This window comes from Mesoplodon mirus (genome assembly GCF_964341445.2).
Source record: "Mesoplodon mirus genome assembly, chromosome: 7".
Taxonomy (NCBI): Eukaryota; Metazoa; Chordata; class Mammalia; order Artiodactyla; family Ziphiidae; genus Mesoplodon; species Mesoplodon mirus.
Window position 1 is genome coordinate 598,967 of NC_138983.1, and position 15,844 is coordinate 614,810.

The 15,844-nt window shown below is 52.8% G+C and overlaps 1 protein-coding gene across 1 annotated transcript; it reads left to right on the top strand.

The window, feature by feature from the left end:
- Nucleotides 1-10,232: 10,232 nt before the first annotated feature.
- Nucleotides 10,233-13,493, top strand: DRD4 (dopamine receptor D4; the record flags this gene model as incomplete). The annotated part of the gene is made up of 4 exons (XM_082629712.1): nt 10,233-10,502; nt 12,108-12,220; nt 12,292-12,860; nt 12,983-13,493. The coding sequence occupies 4 exons, from the start codon at nt 10,233-10,235 to the stop codon at nt 13,252-13,254; spliced, it is 1,224 nt and encodes a 407-aa protein (XP_082485838.1). The 3' UTR covers nt 13,255-13,493.
- Nucleotides 13,494-15,844: the final 2,351 nt, after the last annotated feature.

The window sequence follows — 15,844 nt, forward strand, 5'->3', positions numbered from 1 at the left end:
ATGCCGCGCAAGACCCGGGCCTGGGGCGCCTTGGCCTTTGGGTGCATTTTTGGAGGCGGGAGACCTGGGCCTGCTTCGGGGCTTTTACAACCAGCACCCATGAAATCCTTACACGTAAATTACAAATCGAGTAAGAGGACTTCTTATAAACCAGTAGTTCTTGTGTTAAACTTTATATGCATTTTAAAGATAATTAGTAGACTTTCTTTAGAGCAGTTGTAGGGTTACGGAAGAATGGAGCTGAAAGTACAGGAGCTCACACACGCACGTGCCCAGCCTCCCCAGCACCAGGCATTAGTTTGGGACATTCGTTACAATTGATGAACCAGTATCGTACATTATTATTAACTAAACCCATGATTTACAGTACGGTTCACCTTGGTGTTGTACACTCTGTGGGTTTTGACAAATGTACAATGACACGAGTCTGCTATTGTGGACAGTACCACCCAGGGCCCTGCCCTAAAAATCCCCTGCTCGCCACCTGTTTATCCCTCCTGCATCAACCCCTGATCTTTTCACTGTCTCCATTGTTTTACCTTTTCCAGAATGTCATAGGGTTGGAAGCATACAGTCTGTGGCCTTTTCTTATCGGCTCCTTTCACTTAGTTATATGCATTTAAGGTTCCTCCGTGCCTTGTCATGGCCTGATAGCGCATTCCTTTTTAGTGCTGAATAATACTTCATTGTCCGATGGACCACAGTTTATTTATCCACTCACCTATTAAAGGACATCTTTGTTGCTTCCAAGTTTTGACAATTATGAATAAAGCTGCTGTAAACATCTGTGTGCAGGTTTCTGTGTGGACATAAGTTTTCAGCTCCTTTGGGTAAACACCAAGGACCATGATTGCTGGATCCCATGGGAAGATTATGGTTTGCTTTATAGGAAAGCAGCAGACTGTCTTCCAAAGTGGCTGCACTGTTTTGCATTCACACCAGGGCATGTGTAGTGGTATCTCATTGTTTTCTGTACGTGTATTTGCAACAGCTGCTGTGGCCTCTTCTTGCACAAATTTGGCAAATTAAAACCCCTAAACTTTAACAACATTGACTGATTAATGACATTCATGAGAACACTCAAAATTCTGAGTAGTCGTTTAACCAGTCAGATGTCTTAGCACCTCAAACACTTAAGTGACCAGGCAGATCTTCATAGGAAAGATTTTCCTATTAAAAAAATTTGGGGGGGATTCCCTGGTGGCGCAGTGGTTGAGAGTCCGCCTGCCAATGCAGGGGACACGGGTTTGTGCCCCGGTCCGGGAAGATCCCACATACCGTGGAGCGGCTGGGCCCGTGAGCCATGGCCACTGAGCCTGCGCGTCCGGAGCCTGTGCTCCTCAACGGGAGAGGCCACAACAGTGAGAGGCTCGCATACAGCAAAAAAAAAAAAAAAAAAAAAAAAAAAAAAAAAAAAAATTTCGCATGCAGTAAAATTGACTTCTAAAAAATTAACATACTGTAAAAAATGAATTTCAACACATGTATGGATCCGTGTAGCCACCACCATAATCAGGGTACAGAGCAAGTCCATCACCCCAAAGAACCCTCTCCTTCTGCCCTTTGTGGTCACATCCACTGCCCTGAGCGATTTCAGTCACACCTGCTCGAGGTCCCCAGCAGTCACTAGCATAGAAGGACGGACCCAGATGGAGCCGAGGCAAGGAGAGGCGGGCTGTGTCCTGCATGTGCATGGCGCAGAGAATTTTGTAACTAGCTGCCTCCATCACATCTGAATGGCTGTTGCCAGTTGTCTTTGCTGCTCAGAATCTCTCCAGAGACGGTCCTGGCCTGTGTCCTCCACACCCACGTGTGGCTACCTCAGCGTTTCATGCTGAAATGCGACAGGTAACGAGGACCGGACCCTGATGGGAACTGGAGCAGGAATGGACCGGTCCACTCACACCTTGCCTGGTTTGGACCCTACTCTGAAACACACAACACAAGCCACGTGACAAAACACCACGTTCAACCCACAGATTTCAGGGAGAGCCCCAGGGATTTCCAGGACGTCAACCCTGGCTGGGTCCTCGTTACAAACACACAGAAAACAGTCAACGTATGTGAATAGCTATTTGAAGCCTCTGATCGGATATCACTCTGTGTGTGGGATCCTAATAATGGCCAATTTCAGTATTCAGGATTCTGAGGAAGAATATGCAGCTTTATAATTATTATTATTTTTTTTTTTTGCGGCACGCAGGCCTCTCACTGTTGTGGCCTCTCCCGTTGCGGAGCACAGGCTCCGGACGCGCAGGCTCAGCAGCCATGGCTCACAGGCCCAGCCGCTCCGCGGCATGTGGGATCTTCCCGGACCGGGGCACGAACCCGCGTCCCCTGCATTGGCAGGCGGATTCCCAACCACTGCGCCACCAGGGAAGCCCCGCAGCTTTATTGTTTCACGGTAGAACATAGGAGGGAGCATTTTCAAAGCAGAAGAATTTCTCTCACTGTGACACAGTTTTATTCTCTGAATACTGAAGCACAGAAAATATTCTCTACTCTTTTTTTGTTTGTTTGTTTTAACCAAGATTTAAATGTCAAGTTTAAGTTAATTGTATCTACTCTTAGTTCTACATTAGGAATGTCCTAGGAAGGTATTGAAAAGAATTATTTCTCTCAAATCTACGACCACTCTGCTCTTCCCCGCCTTCCACAGAACTGCAAACTCCAGTGTGACTTAGGTTATGTTTGGCTGGATGCTTTCACAGTGTGAGCCTGGGACCCACGGTGCAGCCTTTCTGTGGCCTTAACGAACATCCCCTCTTAAGGACCAGAAAAAGAAAAATAACTTTTCTTATTATAGAGAATTAAAAACATACAAAAGTAGACAAACGCCCATGTACCATTACTCAGCTTCAACAATTTATGATAAATCTTATCTATCCCTGTTGATTTTCTCTATTTTTTTCAAATTAATTTTGGAGCAGGTTTCAGAACTTGTATCATTTTACCTGTAAGGATTTCAGCATATATCTCAAAAAGTTAAGGACTGTCAATTGTCGGGGACCCCACAGAGATCATCGCCAAGGGAGCCTGTTGATCAAACGAACCTGAGTTAACAAACCCAAGCCAGAAAGAGCATGGGCTCAGAATGGCTCAAGGGGTGTCGTTACCAGGCTTTGGGATAAGGGCGCAATTGCTCTAAGAAGGGTCTTTCAAAGCAGGAAACTGGCCAGGATTGAGAAAAGGTTGTCAATAGTTTAGGGCTGGTGAACACAGGGAGACAGCATTCTTAATATGGTGGAACTTACAGTGTTTTCCTGTTTCTTGTCTCCTGCTTAATTAAGATAACATAATATATGGGCCATAACCCCATATATTACCTCCCAAAGCGTCATTATTTTATGTTCCAGATGTAGATCTGGAATTTATGTCGCACATGGTGTTAGGCAGTGACTGAGTTTCATTTTTTCTATGCGGCCGTCCAGTCGTCCAGCATTAGTTACTGAAAGACCATATTTCTCCCCTGCCCTTCAATGTCATTGTAACTGTGGGCCAACCATCTATGTGCACTTAGGTCTCCACGCTCCCTGTTATATGCCATCAGCCTGATTGTCATCCTTCATACTGTCTTAGCTACAATGCCTCAATTACTTCACTATCTTAGTTACGGTACTTTTATAAGTCTTCATAGCTGACAGATCAAATCCGTTCACCTTGCTTTTCTTCAAGAGTGTTTTAGCTATTTTTGACCCTCTGCATTTCCATATAAATTCTAGGATCTACCTGTCAAGGTTTACAGAAAGATACTGTTAGGAGACTAATGAAAACTTCATCCAATTGTTAGATCAAGTTTAGAATTCTATGAGATTGTGCTTCTGAATCGCGATTCCCCAATGATGAGTGATGTAGGGCATCTTTCACATGCTTCTTGGTCATTTGTGTACCTTCTTTGGAAACCATTGCAAATCCAAGGTCAGGAAGATTTGCCCCTATATTTTCTTCTAAGAGTTTTATAGGTTTATTTTAATTTTTTTTTTTTTTTTTTTTTTTTCTGTACGCCGGCCTCTCACTGTTGTGGCCTCTCCCGTTGCGGAGCACAGGCTCCGGACGCACAGGCTCAGCGGCCATGGCTCACGGGCCCAGCCGCTCCGCGGCATATGGGATCCTCCCAGACCGGGGCACGAACCCATATCCCCTGCATCGGCAGGCGGACTCTCAACCACTGCGCCACCAGGGAGGCCCTATTTTAATTTTTATTATTTTTCTTGTAAGACTCTTGTTTTTCCACCATACCACACAGCTTGTGGGATCTTATGTTCCCAACCAGGATCGAACCCAGGCCCCCGGCAGTGAGAGCACAGAGTCCTAACCACTGGACCACCAGGGAATTCCCAGTTTTATAGTTTTAGATCAAATATTTTAGACTATGATTCATTTTTTGAGTTAAGTTTTGTATATGGTGTGAGGTAAGGATTGAACTTCATTGTTTTGCATGTGGATGTCCAGTTGTTCCAATGCCATGTATTGAAGAAACTCTTCTTTCCCTATTAAATAGTCTTGACACCCCTGTTAAAAGTCAATTGATCACACCAACACACCACAACTAGAGAGAAGCCTGGGCACCACAACAAAACATCCTGTGTGCCACAATTAAGACCTGACGCAGCCAAAAATAAATAAATATTTTTTAAAAAGAAAATCAATTGATCACAGATGTATGGGTTTATATCTGAACCCTCAATTCTATTCCATTGATCTTTATGTCTGTCCTTAACACCAGTACCATATTGTTTTGATTGCTGTAGTTTTGTAGCAATTTTTGGAATCAGCAACTGTGCCAAGTTTGTTTTTTCCTTTTCGAGAATGTTTTGGTTATTGGGGTTTCCTTGCAATTCCATATGAATTTTAGGGTTGGATTTTCCATTTCTTAAAAAAAAGTCACTGGAGTTTCACTTGGGAGCGTACTGAATCTGGGGATCATTTGGTGAGAAAAGGTATCTTAACAATATTAAATCTTCCAATCCATGAACATTAGATTGACTTATTTATGCCTTCTTTAATCTCTTCCAGCAATGTTTTCTAGTTTTCAGTGTACAAGTCTTTCACCTTCTTGGTTAAATTTTTTACTAAGTATTTTATTCTTTTTGATGCTATTTCAAATGAATTACTTTCTTAATTTCATTTTTGGATTGTTCATTGCTAATATATAGAAATACAACTGATTCTTATATGTCAATCTTATATCCTGAAACTTTGTTGAATTTGTTTGTTAGCTCTAACAAGTTTTTTTTTCTTCAGTATTTTCTATACATAAGATCATGCTATCTGCAAATAGAAATAGTTTTACTTTTTTTCTCCGATTTTGGGTGCCTTTTATTTCTTTTTCTTGCCCATTTGCTCTGGCTAGAACTTCCAGGACATGTTGTATAGAAGCAACAAAGTTGGGTATCCTTGTCTTTTTCCTGATCTCAAGGGAAAGGTTTCAGTCTCTCATCACTGAGTATGATATTTTGTGTTTTTCATATATGGCCTTGATTGTGTTGAGGAAATTTCTTTCTATTCCTAGTTTATTGAGTCTTTTTATCATGAAAGTGTGTTGGATTTCATCAAATGCATTTTTCTGCATCAACTGAGATGATTAAATTTATTCTTCCATTCTATTAATGTGATGTATTACATTGATTGAGTTTTGTCTGTTGAATCACCCTTGCATTCCTGGGATAAATCCCCATTTGGTCATAGTGTATAATCCTTTAAAAAGTGCTGCTGGATTTGGCTTGATCATATTTTGTCGAAGAGTTTTATATGTATATTTATAAGGGATACTCATTTGCAGTTTTCTTTCCTGTAGTATCATTACTGTTGAGTTTTGAGAGTTCTTTATGTATTTTATATACAAGTCATTTGCTAGAAATGCAATTTGGTGATATTTTCTTCCATTCTATGACTGAAAGTTTTTAATTTTAGTTAAGTCCAGTTTATCTATTTTTTCATTTGTAGATCCATGCTTTTGGTGTCATGTCTAAAACTCTTTGCCTAATCCCTGGTCACAAAGATTTTCTCCCGTCTTTTCTTCCAAATTTTTTATAGTTTTAGGTTTTACATTTAAATCTATGATTATATATATATCACTTTGCTGTAAACCTGAAAATGACACAGTATTGTAAATCAACTACAGTGGAAGAAAGAAAGAAGAAAGAAAAAGAAATAAAAGTCATCCAGATAAGAAAAGAAGAAATAAAATTGTCTCTATTCATGAACAAGATCATTATCTATGTAGAAATCTTGAAGAAAACCAAAGTGGGGGGGGAAATCCTTGAACTAATAGTGAGTTTAGCAACATCAAAAGATACAAGGTCGGGCTTCCCTGGTAGCGCAGTGGTTGAGAGTCCGCCTGCCAATGCAGGGGACATGGGTTCGTGCCCTGGTCTGGGAAGATCCCACATGCTGCGGAGCGGCTGGGCCCGTGAGCCATGGCCGCTGGGCTTGTGCGTCCGGAGCCTGTGCTCCGCAACGGGAGAGGCCGCAACAGTGAGAGGCCTGCGTACCGCAAAAAAAAAAAGATACAAGGTCAATATACAAAACTGTTTCTGCTCATTGGCAATGAACAACTGGAAACCAAAAAATTTTTAAGTACCATTTACAATCGTACCAGAAAACATGAAATACTTAGGTACAAATCTTACAAAATATGTGCAGGATCTGTATGTTGAAAAGTACAAAATACTGATGAAAGAAATCAAAGAATATCTAAATAAATGGAGAGATATACTATATTCATGAATTGGAAGACTCAGTATTGTTAAGATGTCAATTTCCCCCAGTCATATTCCCAGCAGGACTTTTTTGTAGATATAGACAAGCTGATTCTAAAATTCATACATACAAAGGAACTAGAATAGTCAAAACAATTTTGTGAAAGAACAGCTTTAGAGGACCCACACTACCTGATATCATGACTTACTATAAAGTCACAATAATCAAGACTGTACTATTGCTGAAAGGAAAGACACTTGGATAATGGAAATGAATAGAGAGTCAAGAAATAGCCCCACACAAATATAATCAAGTGCTTTTGGACAAAAGTTCAAAGGCAATTCTATGGAGAGAAAACAATATTTTCAACAGGTTGTGCTGGGATAACTGGACATCCATAAGGGAGAAAAATCAATCAATCAATCAATCACCTCAGCTCATACCTTACACATTAAAAAAAATTAACTCAAATACACTGTTAGGAGAATGAAGAGACAAGCTACAGTCTGGGAGGAAATATTTTCAAATTACATATCTGACATTTTCCCCCCATTTTAGCATGCAATGACATGTCTTTGTGATTTTTTTGGGGGGGGGCGGGGCTGTGTTGCACCGTATGTGGGATCTTAGTTCCCTGACCAGAGATCAAACCCGTGCCGCCTGCAGTAGAAATGTGGAGTCTCACCCACTGGACCACCAGGGAACTCCCTCATTGTGATTTTTTTTTTTTAAAGAATTACCTTGGGGGCTTCCCTGGTGGCGCAGTGGTTGAGAATCCGCCTGCCGATGCAGGGGACACGGGTTCATGCCCCGGTCTGGGAAGATCCCACATGCCGCAGAGCGGCTAGGCCCGTGAGCCACGGCCGCTGAGCCTGAGCATCCGGAGCCTGTGCTCCACAGCAGGAGAGGCCACAACAGTGAGAGGCCCGCGTACCGCAAAAAAAAAAAAAAAAGAATTACCTTGACTATGGAGATAATTTTTTCAAATTTATTTATTTTTATTTATTTATTTTTGGCTATGTTGGGTCTTCGTTTCTGTGCAAGGGCTTTCTCTATTTGCGGCGAGCAGGGGCCACTCTTCATCGCGGTGTGCGGGCTTCTCACTGTCGTGGCCTCTCTTGTTGCGGAGCACAGGCTCCAGACGCGCAGGCTCAGTAGTTGTGGCTCACGAGCCCAGTTGCTCCGCGGCATGTGGGATCTTCCCAGACCAGGGCTCGAACCTGTGTCCACTGCATTGGCAGGCAGATTCTCAACCACTGCGCCACCAGGGAAGCCCCCTCGTTGTGATTTTTATTGTCATGTCCCCGATGGCTAAGGATGTTAAGCACTTTCTCATGTGCTTATTTGCTTATTGACCATTAGGATACCCTCTTTTGTAATGTGGGTACAAGACTTTTACCTTTGTTAAAATGGGATTGTCTTTCTTTTCGTGTTGATTTAACATAGCTCTTTATATATTCTGGATCTGTATCCTTTATCAGAGATCTATATTGCAACTATATTATATCCTTTCCCAGTCTGGACTACCTTTTCACTCTTAATGGTGGCAGATGTCTGAGGACCAGGAGAGAGACCCAAGGCAGATAGGAGGATAGGCTGGACTCACCAGTTGGCACCCAACCCAAGATCACAGAGCCAACCAACCCTGCCTTGGATTTTTGTCTTGTGAGAAAAGAAACTTCCTGCCCTAGTCACTAGTATTGTGAGTTCTCTTGCTCAAGGCTTCAGAAGCGGGGGAAGCCTGCCTGTCCCTTTACTGATCCACATGGAAGGGATGGAGATGTTGAATGCAACTCAGACCTGGATGCCCATCTACACCGTGTCCTGAACACCTTTCCTTTATCAGACCTCAAGTGATTTTGCCCTTTATGAGCATATCATGACATCTGTCTCTTCAGAGTCCTTGTTTTCTCTTTAATACACACAGTACCAGTCCCTCAAGCTGGCCCCTGTGTCTCCTGATGTCTTTGAAATCAGGATCCTTGATTCCTGGCAGCACCTCTGCGATTCAGGTCCATCCTGAGTTTTCTGGCCCTCCCAGGGCGGAGGGAGTCACAGATGCAAACGAGGGGCCAGGACGTGCATTAGATGGTCCCACCGAGGGATGCAGCTGCATAGCCCACTTCTTGGCTCCGTTAGTGACCAGGCTGCGGGTCACAGGAAGTCCGTAATGAAAATTCTCACTGCACATTTTCCTTGCACGTTCTTTCTGTTCACTTTTATAATCTGAGACAGATGGTCTAGGCTAACCTCTCTGTCGTGAACAGCCATCTCTGCCAATTCTGTGCCCCATGGATACAACGCAGTCTTACCTGCATGGGTCTGGGACCCTGTACCCAGAGCCCCTCAAGCTCCTACAGTCCTATGTTGGCAGGTGGAGGGTGATGGACACATGGGGCCCCAGGCTCATCCTTGGGAGGGAGGGAGGGAGAATCACCCCCAGTGCTCCAGGGAGGCCCGGGGTCTAGTGAGTTTGTAGGAGTGGAGGGTGCAGGTTGAGAGGGTTCTCATTTGGGGCTTTTCTCTGTGAAGAAGGAAGCGACACAGGTAAAACATGTCTGAAGAGCACACAGAACTCTGGCGACTGCTAAGCCCCCTGTGGGCTTATTAAGGCCTTTCCTCCTGTTACGGCCTTTCAGGCTCTGTGGGGTGAGCTCATTTTCCAGGCTCAGAGGGGTGCACAGCTTGCTCAGGGTCACAGGCTCGGAGGTGATGGAGCCGGAATTGAGGTTGACCGCTCAGCTACTGGGGGGAAGATGAAGTGTCATGCAGTGGATGTGGGTGGAGAGTGAGTGAGTGTGGTCCAGACTGGTGGAGAGGCTGCTTTGGGTGGGGGGAGTGCAGGGCCCCTGGTTGGGGTCTGCAGTCATTGCTGGGGGACGCAAAGGGGCCCAAGAGGCTGGGTCGGGTGAGGTGTAGAGGGTGGAAGGGTGAGCATGGAGCTGGCACCGCCGATCATCCGGGGGCGCCAGGGGGCAGGCTGGGCTTGGTGGCCTGAAAAGGCTGTCCTCCCCAGACGCTTGAACCGGATGGAGCGAGAAGTGGCTCCACCTCCGCCTCGAAGGCCTCCAGCAGGGTCCCTGGGGAGGCGACGCCCGGACCCAATCCATGTAGGGACGCGGGGGCTCTCTGGGGCCGGGCGGGATGGCGGTGGCATGGGTGCCCGCGAGTCTCGAGGGACGGTCGGCCCGACCTTCCATCCCCGTCGGTTTCTCGGGGCTCAGACCAGCGCGTAGCACCCCAACCCTTCCAGGCGCAGAGCGATGCTGGGCCCGCCCGTGCCAATCACATCGCTTCATTCGGGTCGCTTTGGGACGTTGCATTTGGCCACCTGCCGGTGTCTCGGAGCGCAGAAGTCCAAGATGGGCGAAGACTGGATGCAACTTAGAGCGCCCCGGGGTCCATCGAGCCGGGCGGACAGGGCGGGACTAAGACCAGGCTGGGCGGGCCGGAGGGGCGGGGCTCCGGCTCCCGACCTGGGCACTGTCCGCGGTGCTGAGCACCCGCCGGGGCGCGCGGGGTCGTGCGCCATGGGGAACCGCAGCGCCGCGGACGCGGACGGGCTGCTGGCTGGGCGCGGGCCCGGCACGGGCGGCGGCGCGGGGGGCCCCGGGGCGGCGGCGGCGCTGGCGGGGGGCGTGCTGCTCATCGGCGCGGTGCTCGCAGGGAACTCGCTCGTGTGCGTGAGCGTGGCGGCCGAGCGCGCCCTGCAGACGCCCACCAACTACTTCATCGTGAGCCTGGCGGCCGCCGACCTCCTGCTCGCCCTGCTCGTGCTGCCTCTCTTCGTCTACTCCGAGGTGAGCCCGCGTCGCGACCGCACGCGCACCCTCACCTGCTCCTTGTTCCCTGTGCCGAGCCACACCGAGGACCCAGCGTGACCCTGCCGCCTGGCCTCTCAGGAGCCTCGAGCTGGGGGCCGCGCCTGGTCCCAGGATGACCGGAGCCTCCAGCACCTCCGAGCCTCACTCCCCTCCCCCATCTCGCTGTCCATCTGCCCGCTTTGCTGTCTGTCCGCCCTCCCTCTTCCGCCCCTCTCTCCTCTTCTCCCTTTCTGTCTTGGTGTCTTTTACCCAAGAGATGCCTCTGTCCTTCAAGCAGAGACCCCAGAAACAGGCGACTTTGGCAGTCCAGCCCCCCACTCAGCCCCCTCAGCCGGGTTCCACTCCCCCAGGGGAGCCAGGTGTAGAGGGTGGAAGGGTGAGCATGGAGCTGGCACCGCCGATCCTGTACAGACAGGCAGATTCAGGCTTAGCCCTATGCCGGCTCCCCCGGGGCACAGAGACACACACGTCACTGCACGAGGCCACACCACAGCCAGGCAGGACCACAGGGGTGCACACACCAGCACACTCCAGGGCAGGAGACCCTCACTCACGCACCGACTGGGCTCCCAGCAGGAGGGACGCTCAGCTGCCAGGAGCTGCAGGGCAGTGAGCACAGCTGGAGCGAGGGGACACCCGGGCCTGACAGTGGAACCAAGGGAAGGCGCAGGTGTGGGGTCCAGAGCCCCTGCCAGAACCTGGGCCCAGGAGCCTCCAGCCCCAGAGCAGGTCTGGCCCTTGGGTCGGTCCCCCTTGGTGCCAGCCATGTCCACTCCGCAGTTTGGGCAGAGAAAAGCTGCTTAGGGCTGAGTTGGGGACACAGCGTCCTGGGCTATGGGGGAGGGGAGGCTTGGTTTTTCTAAGGTGGACACAGTGAGTCTGGGAAGGGCTGGGGCAGAGGCTAGCAGGACAAGGACAGACATGACCCGCCGCTCCCCGCCACCCCGAGCCGCAGACAGACGTCACAGTGACGGCTCTTAAGCTCCTAATCGCCCCAAATCAGCAGGAGGGGATTTAGAGGGGGGCGGCTGCCTGCTCTTTTGCCCTTGGTGGGACTGCCGGGCACGGTGCCGGGGACTTTACTTTGTAACAATGCTGTGGGTGCCATCCTCGCCCTCTCTTACGGGTGAGGGGACAGGAGTGAAATGACCCGTCCAGAGGCCCAGAGAGCGAGTTTCCGCAGACACTGACTCTTAGCTGTCTGCGGGGGCGGGGGGCAGGGATGGGGTGCTGGCCTCACACTCTAGGGCCGCAGGGTCCCCACCTGCGCAGGGAGGGGCCCCACGGTATCCTGAGCCCCACAGCATCAGAGATCACAGACCTCAGGTGACTATGCCCCCCAGGATCCCCCCAAGGCCTTTCTCAGTTCTAAGAGAAAGGAAGGGGGGCGCCTCTTGGCCCCCAGCTTGGGGGCGGGCAGGACTGTCCAGCTGTCTCCGGCTCACTCCCCTCCCCCACCCCCATATTCAGCCCCCTCTGCTCCCGGACCACTGGGGGTCAGAAAGACAGCTTTGGGCAGGCGGCTGGGGGAGGGTAGCGTCCTGTGTCTGTTGTTGCTACGGGGCCCCTCCCTGCGCCCAGGTCCAGGGCGGCGTGTGGCTGCTGAGCCCCGGACTCTGCGACGCGCTCATGGCCATGGACGTCATGCTGTGCACGGCTTCCATCTTCAACTTGTGCGCCATCAGCGTGGACAGGTAGGCTGCCCCCACCGTCCCGGACCCTGTAGGGCCGCCCCGCCCCGCCGCCCTCACCACGCTCCCCGCAGGTTCGCAGCGGTGGCCGTGCCGCTGCGCTACAACCGCCAGGGCCGCGGCGGCCGGCAGCTGCTGCTCATCGGCGCCACGTGGCTGCTGTCGGCCGCGGTGGCGGCACCCGTGTTGTGCGGCCTCAACGACGCGCGCAGCCGCGATCCCTCCGTGTGCCGCCTGGAGGACCGCGACTACGTGGTCTACTCGTCCGTGTGCTCCTTCTTCCTGCCCTGCCCGCTCATGCTGCTGCTCTACTGGGCCACGTTCCGGGGCCTTCGGCGCTGGGAGGCAGCCCGCCGCGCCAAGCTGCACGGCCGTGCGCCCCGCCGCCCCAGCGGCCCCGGCCCGCCGCCCCCCGACGCCATCCCGGCCCCAGACTGCATCCCGCCCCCCGACGCCCCTCCGCCCCCCGACGCCATCCAGGCCCCCGATGCCGCCCCGCCCCCCGACGCCACCCCAGCCTCGGATGCCGTCGTGCCCCCGGACGCCATGCCGGCCGAACCCCCGCTGCGGGCCCGCAGGAGGAGACGCGCCAAGATCACGGGCCGGGAGCGCAAAGCTATGAGAGTCCTGCCTGTGGTGGTCGGTGGGTACCGGCCTGGGGACGTGGGCATAGGGGAAGACTGCAGCGCCCAGGGTGTGAGGCGGCGCCCAGGGCGGGGGGCGTGGCAGGGAGCCGCTCACGGCAGCCCCAACCCCGCCCCCCAGGGGCCTTTCTGCTGTGCTGGACGCCCTTCTTTGTCGTGCACATCTCCGGGGCGCTGTGTCCCACGTGCGCCGTGCCCCCGCGGCTGGTGAGCGCGGTCACCTGGCTGGGCTACGTCAACAGCGCCCTCAACCCCGTCATCTACACCATCTTCAACGCCGAGTTCCGGACCGTCTTCCGCAAGGCTCTGCGCCTCTGCTGCAGAGCAGACCGCTGGCACCGCAGCCCCTCGTCAGCACCCCCGCCTCGCCTGGGGGTTTGTAGGAGTAATTAAACAGATCCCCAACACCTGCTGGGAAGGCTCTTGGAGGCGGGGGAGGGGGCAAGGAGGAGGAGCCGAGGCCTCCACTGACCCTCATCCGGCCAGTTAACCCCTTCCTTCCTTCGGAGGAAGCCCAGAGAAGAGACCCCACCAAGCCAGGTCCTGGCTCTGCCCCTGGGGTGGGCGGGGAGGCTGCAGCGAGGTGTGTTCAGCTCTGCCCTGCCCCAGAAGCCTTGGGAACAGGGCCAGCCGTTGCCTGGGAAGACTGCCCCGACTCACACCCTCCCCTAACAGGTTCCCTCCCCCACACACCCGGCCAGCTGCAACCCACCCCGACCCGACAGCTGTTCCCAGGCCAGCAACCTCCTCCCCTCGTCCTGGTGGCCCCACCCACTGTCCCTGCAAAATGCAGCTGAGCTGCCCCTGCCACTGCTTTGGCAGCTGCCTCAAGGTCGGAGCACAGCTCCCTGCCAGCTCCTGACTTGCCGATAGATGCCCAAAGCCCAGAGGAACAGGGGGCCTGGGTGCTGGGTGGGCTCACGGGGGCAGCCTCCCTCCAGGGAGGGCCAGCGCAGGCCCACAAGGCACTCAGCCATCCTCTGCCCACTTGGCTGGGAGCAAGTGGGCAGAGCAGGGAGTGGCTGCGCCTATCCCGCCCACAGCATGGCGCCCCCCAACCCGAGACAGCCCCACTTGGACTTCACCTGGGCCCTCCCAGTCCCCCGCCAGGGGCACCTGCTGGTCCCAGTACTGTGGCTGAGCGCTTCTGTCAGGAACTGTAACCAAGCCGGCCACTGCCGGGTGCCAAGTTCTCCTCTGAACATGAGAAACTATGGGCTGTGAGGGCCACGGCATCAGGCCCACCCTCAGCGTGCTAAAATATTCCGTGGAGAGGGGGGCCACCCTGTTCCCCTCTCTGGGTGAGCGCCGTTTCCCGCTCAGACTCTCAGCTGCCACCTCCTCTGAAAAGCCTCCCTGACCACCCCCCAGGACCAGCCTGCCCCTATCATCCTGGGAGAGACTGGCCCTCGAGGAACTGAGTATTGATGGACTGGGGGCCAGTATGGGGTGCTGTGTCCCTGCACCACACAGGGACCAACACAAAATGGGAGTGCGGGAGGGGGCCCAGGGCCAGACCCCCAGGTCTGTTGGCTGCTTCAGCTTCCAGCACCTTCTTGCCTGTGAAGCATGAGGATGGCTGCAGCAGATACCCTGGGTCTCCTCCCGGGAGGAGCCCCAGAGGGCACAGCCTCACCCGGGCAAGACACCTGCTTCAGAGCTGGGCTGGTGGTCCCTCCTGGGAACCTCAGACTTGAAGGAACCATCAGGCTGACGGCAGGGTCAGGGTCAGGGTCGGAGCAAAGGGCCCCTGACTGTGGCCGCTGGCCCTGCCACCTGGTTCATCTCTCAGGTCCACACCCCACGCCCATGCCCTGCCACCCATCTCTGATGTGCCCCGACATGCGCCTGCTGGGCCTTCCGTGGTCACTCCAGGTGGTCAGAGCTGGTGTCTACCACTGCCAAGAGGGTCTCAACTAGCAGCACCCCTGCCCGCCAGCCGTGGGCACCAGCTGCCATGCCCACCCAACCCAAGGGTCTGTGTGGAGCAAGGCCACATCCCCATCCATGTACCCTTCTCATCTCCTATACTAGGGATGGGGTGACCATGCCCCAGACAGGCCAGGCCAGTAAGTGCACCTCTCTCGGAGGTGGGGCTGCAGATGGGCTGGGATCTGCTGGTGTCCAGCGCCATCCCCGCTGGCCCTGTGGGAAGACTCGTGTGTCCCCCAAGAGGGGGACAAGGCGGGCACAGGTGGACACGGGGGAGTGACAAGGTGGGCACAGGGACAAGGTGGGAAGGGGGAGGGACAAGGTGGGCACTGGGGGAACAGGTGCAGATATATAGAGCCTGGCTGACTCGGGGGCTTAGCCGGTGCCTCGAGGGTCCCAGGCCCACTGATGCCAAGTGTCACCGCAGCCTCAGCTCAGAGGACCGGCAGCACCCGGACGGCTGCCGCACTGCATAGTCAGAAGCCTTGGCCTGGCCCCCGCGGCTGCATCTGGCAGAAGATGCCATCAGAAGTGCTGACACAGAACTGAGGGTGTCAATGCACCCTTGGCGCCCGGATGGCAATCTCTAGAAGGCTCCTGATGTCCAGGGTTATGCAGAGATAGCTTCAAAGGCTTAGAAACGATACACTTTGGAAAACTGCCCCCAACACGTGCAGTCCTCAGGCTTCTACTTTAAGGAGAAGGGGAGGGGAAGCCACCCTGACCCCAGGAAACCCTCCCCCAGGACAGCTTCCCTGCAGGGCCTGGTCCCAAGGCTGCCAAATCTGCTCACAGGGAGGCTGCTGCCTGGAGCTGGACGCCAGGAAGGGACCTAGAAGCCTTGCCCTGTGGGCGCTGCCCACCTAAGTCACCATTTTATCCTTTTCAGGTTTGGGGGGGGTTCTTCTGGGGGTGCAGCCCCTTCTGCTGAGGCCGACTTGGCCCCCACCCCCAGTTCTCACTTCCCACCACCTTCATGCTGTGCAAACCCCAGGGGCCGGGCCTGGCCTTCCCCAAGGTGGTGGAGAGGCGGGACGACAAAACAAATAAA